This window comes from Mustela nigripes, chromosome X (genome assembly GCF_022355385.1).
Source record: "Mustela nigripes isolate SB6536 chromosome X, MUSNIG.SB6536, whole genome shotgun sequence".
NCBI lineage: Eukaryota > Metazoa > Chordata > Mammalia > Carnivora > Mustelidae > Mustela > Mustela nigripes.
The window spans coordinates 80,585,043-80,602,911 of record NC_081575.1 but is presented as its reverse complement, the minus strand read 5'-3'; the positions used below and the strand labels follow the sequence as shown (position 1 = coordinate 80,602,911).

The following is a 17,869-nucleotide window of genomic DNA, read 5'->3' as shown; positions in this document are numbered from 1 at the left end:
AGGCAAACTGAGAAATAAGATAGTATTTGGACAGTGATATTTAAGAACCTCAACAACTACCATTTACCAATCAACAACTATGAGCTACACACAGGGCTCTCTACTTTATAGAGCTTGTCTTCATCTTAATGACAACCATGTAGAATGGGTATCATCATGCCCGTTTTCCTGGTGAGAAAAATGTGAGGCTGGGAACAGTTTAATTACTCAGTTAAGCCAATGTCACACAGGTGGTAAATGGTGGAGGTGAAGTTCAAACTCACTCTGCAGCCATGTTGGGGACCTGTCTTTCATAAGCACTTACTTGGGGGAGTTGGCAATTTCCTTCTCTGATGTTCTCCAAAGCCCACCTGTACTGTAACAGCAAGGGGGCTGAGTCTTCTCAGGTTGAGATCCCAAGTGGCCCCTCACCGGAGGCAGGAAATCGCTGGGGTGGAGACCAGAGGACTCTTGTTCTGTTGGGTGGTTCTGTGAGCTCTGCTTTGAAGCCTCCAAGTGGCCAAAGCCCAAGGGTTGTGGCTGCTCCAGGACCTCTTCAGGATGGAGGGCAGTGCTACCAGTGGTTTCTGAACTGAAATACTGGGGGGGCAGCTCCTCCTCCTCCCCTTCCTCCTCTCCCCCTTCTTCCTCTTCCTCCTCTTCTCCCTCTTCTTCCTCCTCTTCCTCCTCCTCTTGTTGCTGCTTCTGTTGCTGCTGCTGCTGGGTTGCCCGGAATAGCCTGTACTTCTCCCAGTTGGGAGGAGGAGGGCGAGGAGGAGGAAAGGCCTTCTTTCGGGCTCCCAAAGGATCCCGCTGGGTCTCATCAACTTTGGTAAAGAGCTCTCTCCTATGCTGCCCCCAGGCCCCAGAGCTCTGTGGCTCCAAGCTGATGTGACTCTCTGAGAAGGCACGACTCCGCAGCGGGCGGGGCATGGAGGCCATGGAGCTCCCCTCCTCATAAGCGGAAGTTTCCTCTGTTTCTTTCGAGGAGTGCTTGAAGTCTCCGAGAAGGTCAAGGGAAGAGATCGCTCGGTAGCTTGACAAGTCCAGTGCTGGGTTCTCAAGGCAAGGATGGAATGGTGTTGCCCAAGACAAGCTAGCCTTGGAATGAGCCATTTCCCTGCAAAACAGTAAGATGGAGAGTGTGTAAAACAAGCAAGATTCAGATGGCCCCATGTTTTGGATAACATCATTTCTGCAAACTTCAAGATGGCCATAGAACAATGCAAATATACATAGTAAATGCAATCATAAGAGTAGTAATACTAGCACTCAGTATTGATAGCTAACACTTAATCAAGTATGTACTAAATGCCAGGCACTATTTTAAGTGCTTTCTGTGTCCTAGTTAATATTCACAAATGACCCCAGAAGCTAGCTATTATTAGAATCTCAATTTTATAGCCAGGAAAACTGAGGCACGGACAGGTTAAGTAACTTGCTCCGGGTCATACAGCTGGTAAGTAGTAGAGCTAGGATTTGAAACTGGACAGTCTAGCTCTAAAGACTGGATACACACAGTACCCCATGCTGTAGCACTCCAATTGAATGTGCTGTGTACTGAGGCTTACAAGTCTGGTTATTCTGTTATATTGTTTTTGTTTGCTTTGGTTTTAATCATGAAAAATGTTAAATATTTAGAAACATACAGAGATTGCTATAATAAATATTTCATGTTCCCACCTACTGCCCAGGATTAATTTTAATACTCTGCCATCTATACTTGATGATTTTTTAAAAAACAAATACATAATACCCTTTGTTTTCACTCCCCACTTCTATTCACCTGCTGTTTCTCCAGATGCACGCTGTACCGTGAATTTGAAATGCTTTCTGTCCATGTTTTTATATTTGTACCAAAAAATATCAAATAGGCAACTCACAAATATCTACAATTTTGGGTTTAAAATAGCTCTTCTAATGCAATTCTAGTCAGAATTCTCAACAGGAATTTTTAACTATAACCTTTTTTAATTAATTTGAAACTTAAAGTAAGATATAATATTGAAAAGTATTTTGCTACAGAAGAAATGGGGGTGAGGGATTAGGCATATTATAAAGCAATTATAATTAAAACAGTGTGTTACTGATTAATAGAACAGAATGAAAATCCCAGAAACACATCGATCTATAAAATGCCAGGCACTATTTTAAGTGCTTTCTGTGTTTAATTCACCTTCTATAAGAAGGAGATAAAGGATGATTTTTTAAGAAAATTTTTTTGGAGGGGTGCTTGTGTGGCGGTCAGTTGAGATCTACCTTCGAGTCAGGTCATGATCTCAGAGTCCGAGGATAGAGCCCTGCATCAAACTCCCTGCTCAGTGGAGAGCCTGCTTCTCCCTCTGCCTGCTGTTCCCCATGCTTGTGCTCTCTCTCTCTCACTCTTGCTCTATCTTAAATAAATAAATAAAATCTTTAAAAGAAATACTGTCTTAAAAATCTTTTTTTTTTTGAGATAACTGCAGAACAGAAATATTTGGAGACGCACCCTCTATTATGTACCAAAATAAATTCCAGATTCAAGACTTAAGGGTGTGTGTGTGTGTGTATTTTAATGTATGTGTTATATGTGTATATATGTATATATATTCTATGTTTATAAGAAAAAAAGTATAAACAGATTAAAAAGACTGTCACTTGTGAGGCAAAATGAGATTCTCATCTTATAAGCAACTGAAAAAATATCCAAAGAAAGAAGTCCAGGCTGATTTAAATAAGTATAAAATATGCATAAAAAGTCAAGCTTCTGTATAATAAAGAGTGACCAAAGTCAAAGGACAGCTCTTTAGTCTCAGAGTATAAAGAGTTAAGCCTCTAAACCAGAAGCTCTGGTTTCCTGCTGTAGCCTGTGAGCAATCAGCATCATGCTAAGTACTGCCTAGTGACAGGAAATTCCAGAAGTTCAGTTAATTCATCAGACAGAATACCCATTCAATAGTCATACTGAAGACTGAGAATATTTCTTTAAAAAATAATCATACACATAATGGTAGCCAAGCTCAAAGAGAATAAAGAACCAAATTTCCTTCAGTGAACTCATCTCCAGTCCCCATTGTGGCTAGCTCGTCACTCACATGGATCAGAAATTCACCTTCACACGTCCATCCACTATCCCTTCTTATTTGAGTCTTTGCCCACCTATAGTTCTTTAAGAGTTTAAGTTCCTCCTTGTGTGCAAAGTGTTCTACCTGGCATTTTCTCCAGCAGGAAACAAACAAGGTGATGAGTAGAGAGTAAAAGGTTGACAAATGCTATCAGGCAGAGGACTTTCCTGACATCCTTATCTAAAATAGAGATGGCTTATCCTTCTTTCTTTTGTGCTCTATCCTTTTTCTATCCTTTTTCTTTTGTGTTCTTTCTCAGAACACACATCCCCACTTAACATTATACCTACATACCTACTTTTACCTGTTTATTTCATGCTCCACTCTCTAACTAAAATGTAAGCCCCATGAAGGCAAGGATCTTATGTGTCTCATTTATTTAGTACCTAGTGCCTGGCAACACAGTAGGCATTTAATAAATTTTGTTTAATAAATTAATTAATGAATAGAAACATCATATGATCCATAAATTCCATTGGGTACTTACCCAAAGAAAACAAAGACACTAATTTGAAAAGATATCTGCACCTCCATGTTCACTGCAGCTTTACTTAAAATAGCCAAGATATGGAAGCAACCGAAGTGTTGTCAACAGATGAATGGATAAAGAAGATGAATGGATAAAAGATGGTGTACACACACACACACACACACACATACACACACACAGGGATATTAGTCATCCATAAAAGAGGATGAGATCTCGCCATTTGCAACAATACAGATGGACCTAGAGGGTATAATGCTAAGTGAAATAAGTCAGATAGAGAAAGATAAATACCATATAATCTCACTCATATGTGGAATCTAAAAAACAAAATGAACAAATAAAAAGCGGGTATGGACCCATAAGTGCAGAAAACAGTCTGATGGTAGCCAGACAGGTACACGTTGGGGGAGAGAGGATGGGCGAAATGGGCAAAGGGGAGTGGGAAATACAGGGCTCCAGTTACACTTGTGAGCACAGCATAATGTATAGACTTCTCAAATCACTATGTTGTATACCTGAAGCTAATGTAACTTTGTGTATCAAGTGTACTTCCATAAAATAAATGGATTCATGCCAAAAATGAAAAAAACCCAGCAACCATGACATTCATATCATAACAGAGTAGAATTATATTTTAAAGATTTTATTTGTCAGAGATAGAGAGAGAGAGAGCACAAGTAGGGTGGAGGGAGAGGATCCCCACTGAGCAAGAAGCTGGATGTGGGATTTGATCCCAGGGCCCCAAGATCATGACCTGAGCTGAAGACAGACACTTAACCAACTGAGCCACCTACAAAGCAGAAAATCAAATAATAAGACAAAGAGGGGCACTATAAGTTAGTGGTTAGAACACATGATTAAGATCTAACTACCCTAAATCTTTATGTGTCAACATAGCATCAAAATTCATAAAGCAAAGCCATAGGAAATGCAAAGGTAGAAAAAGGGAGCAATGGACTATGAGGCTGTTTCAGCTGATGACAGATATAACAGTCAAAACTAAGATAATGGGAACACTTAAATTTCTCTATTCTCAAGGGTCCATTGAACCGTTCGTTCTTAAATTGACTCCATATTAAGCCAAAAATGAAAGAAGTACAAATAATGGTACCCAATAACAACATAACAACACAAGAAATTAGTAACAAAAATGAAAGACAAAAGCTTCTAGTACATAGAAAATAAAAGGGAAGAAAATATCCCCCAATATAGTCAAAGAAGGGATCTGATCTGAAATTGAAGAATACCTAAAAAATAACAATGAAATATCAGAAGCTAGAAAATTTAAATGAATAAAGCAGTGGTCACAAGAAAATCTGTAGCCTTCAATGCTTACATTAATACATAAGAACAAATTAAGATCAATGAATTAAGCACTGAACAAAAGATGTCAAGAAAAGAGCCACAAAAATAGATGTAAGCAAAGCAGAAAGAAAACTAATGGCAGAAATTAATACACTGGAAAACAAATGATAGAATTAATAATTAAAGCCAAAAGCTACTACTTCAAAAGAAAATATAAAACAATAAAAAAGACAAACCACTTGCTAATCTAATTAAAAACCCCAAATGCACAAAATTAGAAATGGAGAAATAACCACAGTTGCAGAGTAAATGAAAAGAATAAGAGAATACTTTGTTCTACTCTATGAAAACAAGTTAGAAAGCTTAGGATGTTTTTCTAGGAAAATAAAAGTTACCAAAACCAATTGCAGAAGAATGGAAATATTTAAATGCACCTGTTATCATAGGAAACAATGTTGATAAATTTGGCAAAATAAAGATCGCACACTCACATGATCTTGTGTTAATTCTACCAACCTTCAAGGAACAGACAACCTCAATGCTATTTACACTTCCTAGACTCTGGAATCTATTGAGGGAAAAGAAAAGAATCCTGCATAATGTCAATACCAAAACCCAACAACTAGAATATACATAAAGACAAATGAGAAACCAGTCTCATCTAAGAACACTATTGCAAAAATGTCACCATTTTTTTGCATTTAAATATACAAATATTGGGAAATTAGTACATATAAGGGATTTATTAATAAACTACCAACATATACTGAAAGTGCGTGCTCCAAATTCTTTCTGAAGAGGGTGCATGATCCAAAAAAGTTGGAAAACACTGGTCTGGGACAGTTGTTTCTAATCAAAATGGCTCTTGAGTGAAATTACCCAGAGTGGTTGTTGAAAATGCAAATCGGTGAGCCTCCCCCCCAGAAATTGGGATTTAGTACCTCTGTGGTGATGCCTGGGAATCTGAATTTTTAACAACTGCCCCCAAGGGATTCTAATACAAGTGGTTCTGGGACCATACTATGGAAACAAGCATCCAGGGTGAAAATGATGGGAAGGCTATGGTTTGGGTTGGAGATTGGGGGACAGAGTTCTTTGTTCCAGTTAGGTTTGGTTCCCATCTATTCAGCCTGTCTTCCACCCATCACCACACAGCTTCCCACCTTCTTTCCCTGCCTCTCTCCCTTCTCTGCCTTCATCTCCAGTCTAGCTGCATTATGAAATGAAGGTGGTGACAGCAAGGTCTCCAAAGACCCTCAATGGGCTGATGTCCTGCAACTGTGGTGACAAGAGTACTCAAATTTGCCACCCTTTCCTCTTCCCTCATCAGAGCACAGGAAAGGCAAGGCAAGAGAGTAGAGTGGAAAGAACCCAGTGTCAGAAAGACTTGGGTCTGCATTCGAGTAAAAATGTAAAATTGGGCTCCATAACCCAAAAGCTGCATGACCTTGCAGGCAGCATTTAATTTATCTCAGTTTCAGGAAAATATTTATCTTACAACACCGTTGTGAGGATTACCTGTATAAAAAGGACCTAGCAGCAATGCTGGGTACATGGAAAGGTGATTAATAATGACAGATGACAGAACTATGTTTATTGTTAGAACAGAGTCCCTTACTCAGAGCCACTGCATATGGTTGTGTCAGTTGTGTCAAGTGTACAAACTTCACTGCTGTATTCTTCGGCCTTGCTCCTTGTTCTTACCAAAGGAGTTGGACTATACTGTCCCCTAGTTAATATTCAGCTCTGCTCAACACCCAAGAAACCGGGAAATCTCGGATCTCAACTCAGCCACATGGGTACCTAGCTAGGAGGCCCAAGCTAACCAAGGATTTTAACACTGGGCTCATTTACTCACTCTGCTCATCTCCTTAAAAGGGACAGAAAATTAAAAAAAAAAAAAAAACCACAAAGAAACCAAGTTGAGGTTTCAAAGCAGTGTAAAAATCAAAAGGATTCGATATTCTAAGTTGTCTTGTTCAGGTACTAACCACTTATGCCAGCCTTACAGGATTTACCTATAGGTGGACAACTCTAGAATCAGTTGGAAGAAACAAACATGCCCTTCTAGATATTTGATGTCCTAATTCATGGCACTGTAACCTTACCTGGGGGCATTGGGCTCTGACAAGGCAACCTGGAAATTGCTGTTCTCGGCAACACTCTTAATTTTATTTTAGTTTTTATGATTTTTTTAGAGAAACCTTCTTATTTTTTAGATTTTATTTATTTGACAGAGAGAACGGGCATGAGCAGGGGGAAGGGCAGGCAGAGGGAGAAGGAGCTGGCTCCCTGCTGAGCAAGGAGTTTGATGTGGGGTTCGATCCCAGGACCCCAGGATCATGACCTGAGCCTAAGGCAGATGCTTAGCTGACTGAGCCACTCAGCCCCCCCACCATCAATCCCTATTTTAAAGTACTGCCCCTCCCCACTTACATGGCCTGTGTGGGGCCAGCCTGAGCCTTGCAGAATCACTTGTATCAGGGGAGAAGGAATGGGCATGATCCCGCAAAGAGAAAGGAGAACCTTCAATGGGATCAGCTGGGTCAGTGTGTGTACAAGTCCTTCTACGCGGCAATTGAATATTCTACTGTGCAAGGTGGCCAGATCAAAGGGGGAGCAAAACTGACATAGTCCCTTCCTTGAGGCACTACAGCTGAAGCAACCTGAGGAATGGAAGGCTTTCACTGAAGTGTGTCAGGCTCAAATGAAGGTTACTGGCTTCCTAACAGTCCTGTTTTCCAAGGGTTCAAGCTGTCTATATGCACAGAAATTTACAACTCTACTTTGGGACAAGGATAAAGAGTTTCATTAAGGGAAATGAACTATGGTTTCTTACTTCCTAGTGTGTATTAGGCACTGCTTTATGCACTTTCATGTGTGTATTTCTATTAGTCTTCACATCAACCCATCAAAGTTGGTGCCATCATTGCCAGTGGACATGTAAGAATCCTAAAACTTAAAAGGGGTAATTCAGGGGCGCCTGGGTGGCTCAGTCGGTAAAGTGTCTGCCTTCAGTTCAGGTCATGATTCTGGAGTCTTGGGAATCCAGCCCCATGTCTTTGGGCTCCCTGCTGAGCGGGAAGTCTGCTTCTCTCTCCCTCTGCTCCTCCCCACCGCTTGCACACACACACTCTCTCTCTCTCTCTCTCAAATAAATAAATAACATCTTTTAGAAAGGTGGGGGTGGTAAATCATTTTCCCAGCTAGTAAGAAGTCCTTGTATGTAGGCTGGAACTTGCCTTATCTGACCCCAATGGGCAATCTCACTAGAGCAAGGGCTCCTAGGGTGAGGCAAAAGGTATTCACACTGCAGTCGTCCCCAGGTGTCCATGGAAACATTAGCTCTTTGCATGGAAGCATGAAAGCTAAGTGTAAGAAAGGGCTTTGTTGACACCAGTAAGAAGACTACATCTCAAAAACAAAAGCGAATTGCCTGCCAAGTCCTGGGCTGTTCTTCTCTTTTCCTCTTGGCACAGGTTACATTTTCTTCTGATGAATAGATTTTCCCCTTTTGTTAAAATATATATATTTTTGGCCTGATAGTGATTGAAAATGAAAACTAATATTTGCAGAGAATGGGAAAAAAATCTTCTCCTGCCTCTTCCCCCACTCTTCTGAAGTTTTCTTCTTTGGAAATTTTACTTTTAAACTCACCACAATAGCTTAGTATTCCAGGATCTCAGCAGCAAGGGTGCACATTTCCAGCCCCTCTCCCCTTTCCCTTTTCTCAGCAGCCAAAAGATAAGACTGTTCCAAGAGAAACAGCCACTCCCAGGTTATTGCTGAAGGAAATATTTGCAAGATCCAGGAAGTGAGACACAAGGAGGCTTACACTGGGAGGGGACAAGGGCCGAGAAGGATTGTTTTTGCCACCCTTCCCTGCCTCTGGGTCTACAGAACTTCAAGTAAGGAACAATTAGTCTGGCAATGAAAAATGCAAGTGGCAAGACTTGCCCCAGCAGGCTGGTGCCAAGTGTCCTTTGAAGAAATCAGAGAAATCCTTGCTTTATTGGGGCTGTCCTGGGTAAAGCCTTGCTTCCCCTCTCCAATGGCCCCAACTTGGAATTTCCAAGAAGCTCTTCCCATTACTCCCCTGGATTTTAAATAGTGTCATGGACATGGCAGTAAGGGATGGTAACGGTCGGTGCTATGTTTACTGAGAGTCCATCAGGCACAGGGCTGGACAGCTGACAGGGCTTTGATTTAACTCTTGAGAGAATGTTCTGGAGTGGGTATTCTCTCAGCTGTATTAGAAATGAGGCTCAGGGACGTTAAACAACTGGAGAACACAAAGGGAATAGTGACCAGAATTTCCATCTGACTCCAATGCCCACACTTTTGCCCATGCAACATGCTGCCTCTTCAGTGTTTGAATACCCTTCTCAAGAGACTTAATAGAAGACATTTTAGGAGTAAATAATACACTGTTGGGGGACCTGGAGGGTCTGACACAAGAATAATTCAGCTGAGGATCGGGCTGGCCAAGGTTATTAAGGCTCTACTTGTTGCTATCCAGAGGTAATGAAACCTGGGCATGCATCAGAACCATATGGAGGGCTTATTAAAGCACAGGTTGCTGAGTCCTGTCATCAGAATTTCTGATTTAGTAGGTCTGGAACAGAGTGGAGAATTTTTATTTCTAACAATTTCCCAGATGATAATGGTACTGCTCGCCCAGGATCATGCTTTGGGCTCTACTGCTCTAATCAGTTGTTACCTACCAGGTTCCCAACTCATCGGGGTATCTTAAGAGGTATAAAGCCATTAAAAAATTCTCAAAACAAAATTCATTTAATTAAATATATACATACCATCCATGTGACAACTGGGATGAAGATTTACAAAATAAAATTATGGGAATACTGGAGTTCCAAAAAGTTCTGGGAATCCTAATGTTATTCAAGGAAATTTGGTGCCCCACCATGGTTAAGCAATGGATGGGTCAGGGAAAGAGAGGACGTGTTGTCTATTTGAGTCCTTATGTATACCAGATATTAATGTACTGACTTTCAAAGACCTAGCATACAATGGAAAGACTTAATACCAAAGTTATAAAGAACATGATTCTGTCTCAGATGATTTAAAAGGCATTCTTGTTGCTCAATTATCGTTGTAGAGTAGTTTTCCTGGCCGAATGTATTTAACATTTAAGCTTTTAAACCTTTGAGAGTAACCCTAAAGATCCAAGAAGTGTAGTAACTGGTCTTTTTGCAAGGGGTATGTATTTGACTTCCAAAGCATCACAATACTGGTTGATAGGACAAGGCACCAGCAAAGGAGGAAGCTTCGTCAAATGCTTGGCACTGCCTGCCATCTCTCAACATGGTTTGGCGGGTCTCTAGTTGCTGACAAGGTACACAGTCACCATGGCAGAGAGAAAATATGCTTCTTTATGAATAATGGCACCGAAGCGCCAACTATCTACAAGCTAGTGTTGGTGATTGAAGTGATGGAACCGTCTTAAGAAAGTGATGATTCTGAGCTAGATAATACAGTGTTTATTGGTGGGGGTGGGGAGGTGCTATGTTGCAGTGGTAGCGAAAGATTTGGAAATTTGAAAAGGTCTAGTGATGTACACCCCTAGGAATGTCAAAATTCTCACAGACTTAAATACATAGATGTGCTGGTTGACTGAGAGTTCTAACATGCCTGGTAAGTAACACTGTCTTACCAGTATGTAGATTTTTCCAAAGCCCTTGATCTCTAACTTCCTGGGCCTAAATCAAACCAATCAATCCTCTTCCCTAGATTGTCTTTTTTTTTTATTATCAATTTCAGCAACTTGACATGTGCCCCCAAAACACCTTGTGTATTCAACTCCAGCTATTTACAGCTTACTAGCTGCCTTTCTGAGTTTTCTTTGTATATGGCTACTATCAGATTCAACATTCAACATGTGATTTAGGATTTAGCCTTTCTGGGGTTAATATTATTACAAATACTTGTTTCTGTGCAAGACCCAATAGTTTAATACCTGTCATTGTTAATAGCTGTATTCTGTTTCCATTATGATGATCTATCTATTTGATGGGTAAATCTTTTCCATGATCATAAATAGCACTACTAAGAACATCTTTAAACAAATCGTTTTTTTTTCCTTTTGTAGGTTATTTCCTTCAGGGTCTTCTGGGTCAAAGGGTATGAACAGTTTTATAACTCTTGTCACATATTTCTAGGTTGTCCTCCAAGAAAACTGAGCCAATTTTATGTTGTTCCCAGGAATGGTTTCCTCACAACCTTGTCAAGATAGGGTTTTATAATTTGTTGATCATTTCCATTAATTGTTGATAGTTTAAAAAGCAGGTCATGATACGTGGGAGTTGTTTCTGCTTACATTTCTTTAATTGCTAGTGCGACTGTACTTTTCCATGCAGTGATTTTACCACCTTGAGTTTCTCACCTGTAAATTGCCTGCTCAGTTTCCTTGCCTTTTTTGAAGCCAAATCTGAAAGCTGACCTTCTATATCTATATCCATTCTTTATATCTTTTGGACAGTCAACTGTTATCAGTGATGCTGACCCCAGACATTTGCCTCATTCTGTTGTTTAGCTTTTTATTATATTTTGTTGTACAAAGGTTTTCCCCCAACTTTTATATATTTAAAACCATCTATCTTGTCTCTGATGATATCTTCCATTTAACAGACACAAATTTATCTTCTATTCGTAGTTGGAACAAATCTGCTATTCCACTGTCTGCTTTCTGGAATTTACTACAGAGTATTCAATGTGCTATGGATCTAAGTTAATTATTCTCTATATTGATACCTAAGATTCCAACATTTATTAAAGAAAGAATGATTGCTTTCCCAGTTCAGAGATGTTTCCAGTGTACTCTATATTCTTAGAATAGCTTAAATCTATTCCTAGAATCTCTTTTTTTTAAAAAAAAAATTCACTGTTTGCCTTTTTTCAACCCCCTATCATACGGTTTTGATAATTGTCACCTTATGACAATCTGATAGGGTAAGTCTACCACCATTGTCTTTTTAAACAAATGTATTATTTGGTATTCTTACCCACTTATTCTTCCAGATAGATTTCACTAGAATTTTTACAAGTTCTATAAAGCATCCCACCATGACTCTAATAAGTAGTACATCGTGTCTATACATTAACTTAGGAAGTACTGTAATCATTGCTATATTTAGTCTCTCCAAATTGAAGCAGAGTAGAGCTATGCATTTATTCAGGCCTTTATTTCTCCCATTACAGTTTCATAATTTTCCTTATATAAGTTTTGTGAGCCCAGGAGTACATTAATACCTAAGTATTTAAATTCACTTTGTCACACTTTTGAAAAATCCTTCCATGCCTCAGAAGACTGCATTCTTCTTGGGTGCAAAGCCTTCCTGAAAAGTGTACTCTTCCTAATACAATGAAATTCAATTCTGAATTATCCATTTTCTTTCACTCAATCAGCAAATAAGAAATGTGTACTGGATATTCCACACTCTGCTCATGGTGTGGTTTGATAAAAGGAAACAAGAAAGCCCGAGGCAGAGAACTAAAAAACCTGGGTAGTAGTCTAGTTTTGTCACATACTTGCTTTATAATCCCAGAAGCAAAGGGCTCTGGAATCCAGTGCCTCTCGGACCTTGGGCAAATGACTTTCATCTATCTGTAAGTTCCCTCATCTGTAAAATTGGGTCAATAAATGGTAACTGTTTTGTGGGGTCATGATAAGTCATAAATAATTTATCTGAAATGCTTATAGCAGTGCCTGACACATAATAAACACTTCATAAATGTTGGGTATTATACCTTTTGTTGTTGTTGTTAATAATAGTACAGCACTGCCTCTCCTGAGTCTCATCTTCCTTATCAGTGAAATGGGAAAAATAAAGCTCAACTGCATAGGGTTGTTGTGAGGATTAACTGTAGCCATGTATATAAAAGTGCTCTACACATTCTAAAGCTCTGTGCCAAGTAGAGAAATGGAAAGGATCACAGGAAGCAATCACAGGTACAGAAAACCAAAAGAGATAATCTAGAAAATACTTTCTTTCGGCTTTTAAATACATCACTTATGCATATAGATTTTCCTCCTGGCAGATCTACTCACCACTTTTTTTCCCTCCTGCTAATATTATAATGCATTTTGCATTCTCTGCACACAAACCAAATAACAGTGGAGGAGACAACCAAGGGTGTAACTACCTGAAATTACAATTCATTGCAGGCTTCCAGGCAAAAAGAGTGGCTCAAGAATGTACATTTGATTCTCCCACCTACACCCATCATTCCCGCTGTGACAGAAATGACATAAGAAATGTTTAAAGTGTGGGGGAGGATTGGAGGGGAAGATGAGCAGAAACTCGTCAAGATTTCTCCTCTTAGGGACACCTGGGTGGCTCAGAGGGTTAAGTCTCAGCCTTCAGCTCAGGTCACGATCTCAGGGTCCTGGGATTGAGCCCCACATCGGGAGCTCTACTCAGCGGGGGGCCTGCTTCCCCGCCCTCTCTCTGCCTGCCTCTCTGTTCACTTCTGATCTCTCTCTCTCTCCATCAAATAAATAAAACCTTAAAAGAAAAAAAAAAGATTTCTCCTCTTAAATGTAATCTCTGCCCTTGACCTTTTCATCTTCCCTGAGGTCATAAAACTGTCATCCATCTTAAGCATCAATACTCTTTTTCTTTCCATTGACCTCTCTTTTCTGTTTCATTTTTTTTTAAGATTTTCATTTATTTATTGGACAGAGAGATCACAAGTAGGCAGAGAGGCAGTCAGAGAGAGAGGAGGAAGCAGGCTCCCTGCTGAGCAGAGAGCATGATGCGGGGCTCGAGCCCAGTGCCCTGGGATCATGACCTGAGCCAAAGGCAGAGGCCTAACCCACTGAGCCACCCAGGTGCCCCTCTTTTCTGTTTTTAAATTTAAACTGGTTTCCTGAATCCTGACCAAACCTGCACTTAAACCCATGGTTCTCAAAATTAGCTTGCATCAGAATCACTTGGAGGGCTTGTTAAAAACACAGATTGTGAGCCCCATCCTGGGTTTCTGATTCAGTAGGTCTGAGTGGGGCCTGAGGATTTGCATCCCCAACAAGTTCAGAGGTGATACTGAGGTTGCAGGTCCTAGGACTACATTTGGAGAATCATCAACTTAAACATTACTGCTCCCTCTAATTACCACTCCATTTCTCTCCCTCTTGCCAGCCAATTTCTTCTTTTAAGATATTTTTAAATGTTCAATTATGTTTTTAAAGTTCTTCTTTTAAAATATTTTTCTAATGACACAGTAACACTAACACACAATCATTGTATTAAAATTAATGAAAGGAGGAACGCCTGGGTGGCTCAGTTGGTTAAGTGTCTGCCTTTGGCTCAGGTCATGACCCAGGGATCCTGAATCCAAGCCCCACATTGGGTTCCCCGCTTGGTGGGGAGCCCACTTCTCCCTCTCCCTCAGCTTGCTCCCCCTGCTTGTGCTCTCTCCCTCTCCCAACTCTCTCTCTCTCACACACACAAATAAATAAATAAATCTTAAAAAATAAAATTAAACTAATGAAAGGAAACTGAAACCTCCCTATGTTGCTTGTGGAAATGTGAAATGGTACAGCCACTTTGAGAAACAGGCTGTTCCTCAGAAAGTTAATAGAATTTCCATATGTCCCCCAAATTCCACCTTTTAAGTATATACCCGAGAGAACTGAAAACATGTCCACACAGAAACTGTACACAAATGATCAAAACAGCATTATTCACAATAGTTAAAAAGTGAAAACAACCCAAATGTCCGCCAATAGATGGATGGATAAATAGAAAGTGATATATCCATATAGTAGAATATTATTTGGCAAAGAAAAGACATGAAGTACTGATACATGTTATAACACAATGGATCACTAAAGCATGAGAAATGAAAGAGGCCAGACACAGAAGCCTTCATATTGTCTCATTCCACTTGTAGGAAATGTACCGAATAGGCAAATCCACAGGAACCAAAATATGGTTGGGCTGCTTGAGGTTGTGGGTGGGAATGGGGAGTGACTGCAAACGGGCACAAGGGATCTTTGTAGGGAGATGGATAGCTCTTAAAATTGGATTATGGTGATGATTTGTACAGTGCTGTAAATTTACCAAAACTCATTGAATTCCACACTTTAAAACAGGTGAATTCATGATGTGTAAAGCTCTGTATATTTTTTTTCTAGGAATCCCCCTTATGGAACATCATGCTATCTACTTTCCAGGCCCACCACTTTACTACACTTGTTTTCCTGAGGGTCACTTGCAATTCTAAATTTTCAAAGCCAATAGCAGTCTTCTTATCCTCTGTCATGGTGTACTGGTCACATTGGCTACTTGCCCCTTCATTTTCCTTTGCTAGGTTTTCTTCCTCATCCTACCCCCTGACTGGCTGATCGACAAACCTCCTCCAAAGAATCTACTTGTCTTCCTCGCTAACTTCAAATTCAGCATGTCCCAACTCAAATTTATCATCTGCACCAAGCTAGCTCCCCTTTCTCACCTGCCCCAGCTCTGTCAATGACTTCCTTTGGGTCATCTGAAGCTCAGAATTATGTTTGAATTATTTTCTTTCTGTCCCAAATTCCAGTCATCAGTTCTCTGTACTTTTCCCTCAGAAGGTGTCACTTACTTGTAAGCAAATCATTTGAACAGACAATTCACGTGAGAAGCAATGCAAATATTAAATAAACACATGAAGACATTTCAAACTAGAATAATCAAAGGAAGCCAGTGAAAATTATCCTAGGTGCCATTTATACCTATTGCATTAGAAATATTTTCCACAGATGGAAAGATTTTGGGGAAACTAGTACCCTTATATATTGTTAATGTCAGTGTAAAACGGCTCCTGGGAAAACAGTTTGGTGAAATTTATCATGAACAAAAAGAATGCTCATATTGTTTCAACTAGTAATCCCAACTCTAGATAATTGTTTTTAATGAGATAATTCAAAATGAGAAAAAGATTATAACTACTCAAAATTTTTCTACAGCATTACTTTATAATAGCAAGAAATTGGAAACAACCTAATTATCCAACAATTTGAGAATGATTAAGTAAATTACAGCACATTAAGCTGGTGAAATATGCAGCCATTAAAATTTATAACTAACAAGACTGTATATCAACATGAAAAATTGTTTACCAAGTGATGCTTAGTGGTGTAAAAAAAAGAAACAGGACACATAATCACATCTACATAGTTATTATAACTCTGACAGGAAAAGTCTCTATACCTATAGATAAAAGCTGGTAGGGAAATGAAAACAATCAGGGTGTTAGGGTGGTAGGACTAAGGCTACTTTTTCTTCTGTTTTTAATTTCCTGTAATATAGTTCTCATAATAAACATTTTCTCCCCAAAATATCACACATATTTATCTAGCTCTTCTGCTTTGTTCCTGTTGCACCTCCACCTTCCCAGTCCTGAGCCATACTCATTCATGCCTGGATCACTGACCCTAGCTGTTCTTCTTCAACCTATCTAGGCTGCAAAGGCAGCCCAGTTGCCTCAAGTGCCACATTTATCACATCACTTACCTGATTGATAACCTTCAATAGCTTCTGTATTTGTGATACTATATAGTTTTCGAGGCCTACCTATCCTGGTCCAAACCTCACTATTCACTCCTTTTCTCTGCTGTTGCTCCTGCTGCTGCTCCCCCTTCTTCATCTATATTGTCACAACTACCATTTACTGAAGTTTTGCTGCACTGGGTTTTATTCCAAATGCTTTATGCATATTTGTCATTTAATTCTAGCAACAATCAGAGGAGGTAGGTACTCTAACCCCATTTTACAAATAAGGAAACTGGGGTGCCTGGGTTGCTCAGTCAGTTAAACATCTGTCTTCAGCTCAGGTCATGATCCTTGGGTCCTGGGATTGAGCCTGGCATCAGGCCCCTTACTTGGTGGAGAGCCTTCTTCTCCCTCTCCCTCTGCCTGCCATTCCCCTGCTTGTGCTCTCTCTTGTTATCTCTCTATGTCAAATAAATAAATAAAAATTAAAAAAAAATAAGGAAGCTGATGGGGCAGAGACAGAGCATATATGTGTGAGAGACAGGGAGAAGAAAGGAGGACCAGCCACTTGCCAAGTTTTGTACAGCTAGAGAAAATAAGAATCTGGATTTGAACCCAGGCAGACTAATTCTAAGGCAAGAACTCTTAAGTGTATTTCTTCAACATACCCTGCTTAGCCCCTCTGGGCCTTTCCTCCTGTAGGTCCCAGTCTTCAGTTTTCTTACCCTCCAAAAAATTTAGAGAACAATTTATCATGTATTGGACCCATACCACGTGCCGGATGCTTCTTGTTTGAACCATGTATTTGACATTTTTCATCTTATGGCAACTCATCTGAGTTAAGCAAGAGCTGGGTTTCAATCCTGGTTTGTCCCTTTAGTAGCTGTGAGACCTTCACTAAATGACTATAACTTCTCTGAACCTCATGTCCTTTATCCGAGTCAGTGGTTCTGACCCCAGGACCAGCAGCGTCAGCATCACCTGGTGGAGCTTGTTAGAAATAAAATTTTTTGTCGGCTCCTTTCAGAGTTTGGCCATGTGGACATTGCTGCTATGAACACTGGGGTGCATGTGCCCCCCCCCCTTTTTTTACTACATCTCTATCATTGGGGTGGGGAGCTGAGATGCCCTTCAACAGATGAATGGATAAAGATGTGGTCCCTATATACAAAGCAGTATTACTCAGCCATCAGAAAGGATGACTACCCACCATTTACATCAACATGGATGGAACTGGAGGGATTATGCTATGTGAAATAAGTCAAGCAGAGAAAGGCAATTATCATATGGTTTCACTCATATGTGGAACGTAAGGAATAGCATGGAGGACATTAGGAGATGGAAGCGAAAAATGAAAGGGGTGATATCAGAGGGGGAGATGAACCATGAGAGACTATGGACTCCGGGAATCAAACTGAGGGTTTTAGAGGGGAGGGAGTTGGGGGGATGAGTGAGCCTGGCGGTGAGTATTAAGGAGGACACGTACTGCATGGAGCACT

General features: G+C 40.1%; 1 protein-coding gene across 2 annotated transcripts in view; it reads right to left on the bottom strand.

The window, feature by feature from the left end:
• The window catches only part of SHROOM4 (shroom family member 4), a 208,746-nt gene that overhangs the window by 14,407 nt on the left and 176,470 nt on the right, over positions 1 to 17,869 (bottom strand). For both annotated transcript variants that reach the window (XM_059385933.1, XM_059385934.1), the window contains one exon: positions 305 to 1,099. In XM_059385933.1, the coding sequence (XP_059241916.1) occupies positions 305 to 1,099 (795 nt within the window). The remainder of the gene's footprint in view (positions 1 to 304; positions 1,100 to 17,869) is intronic.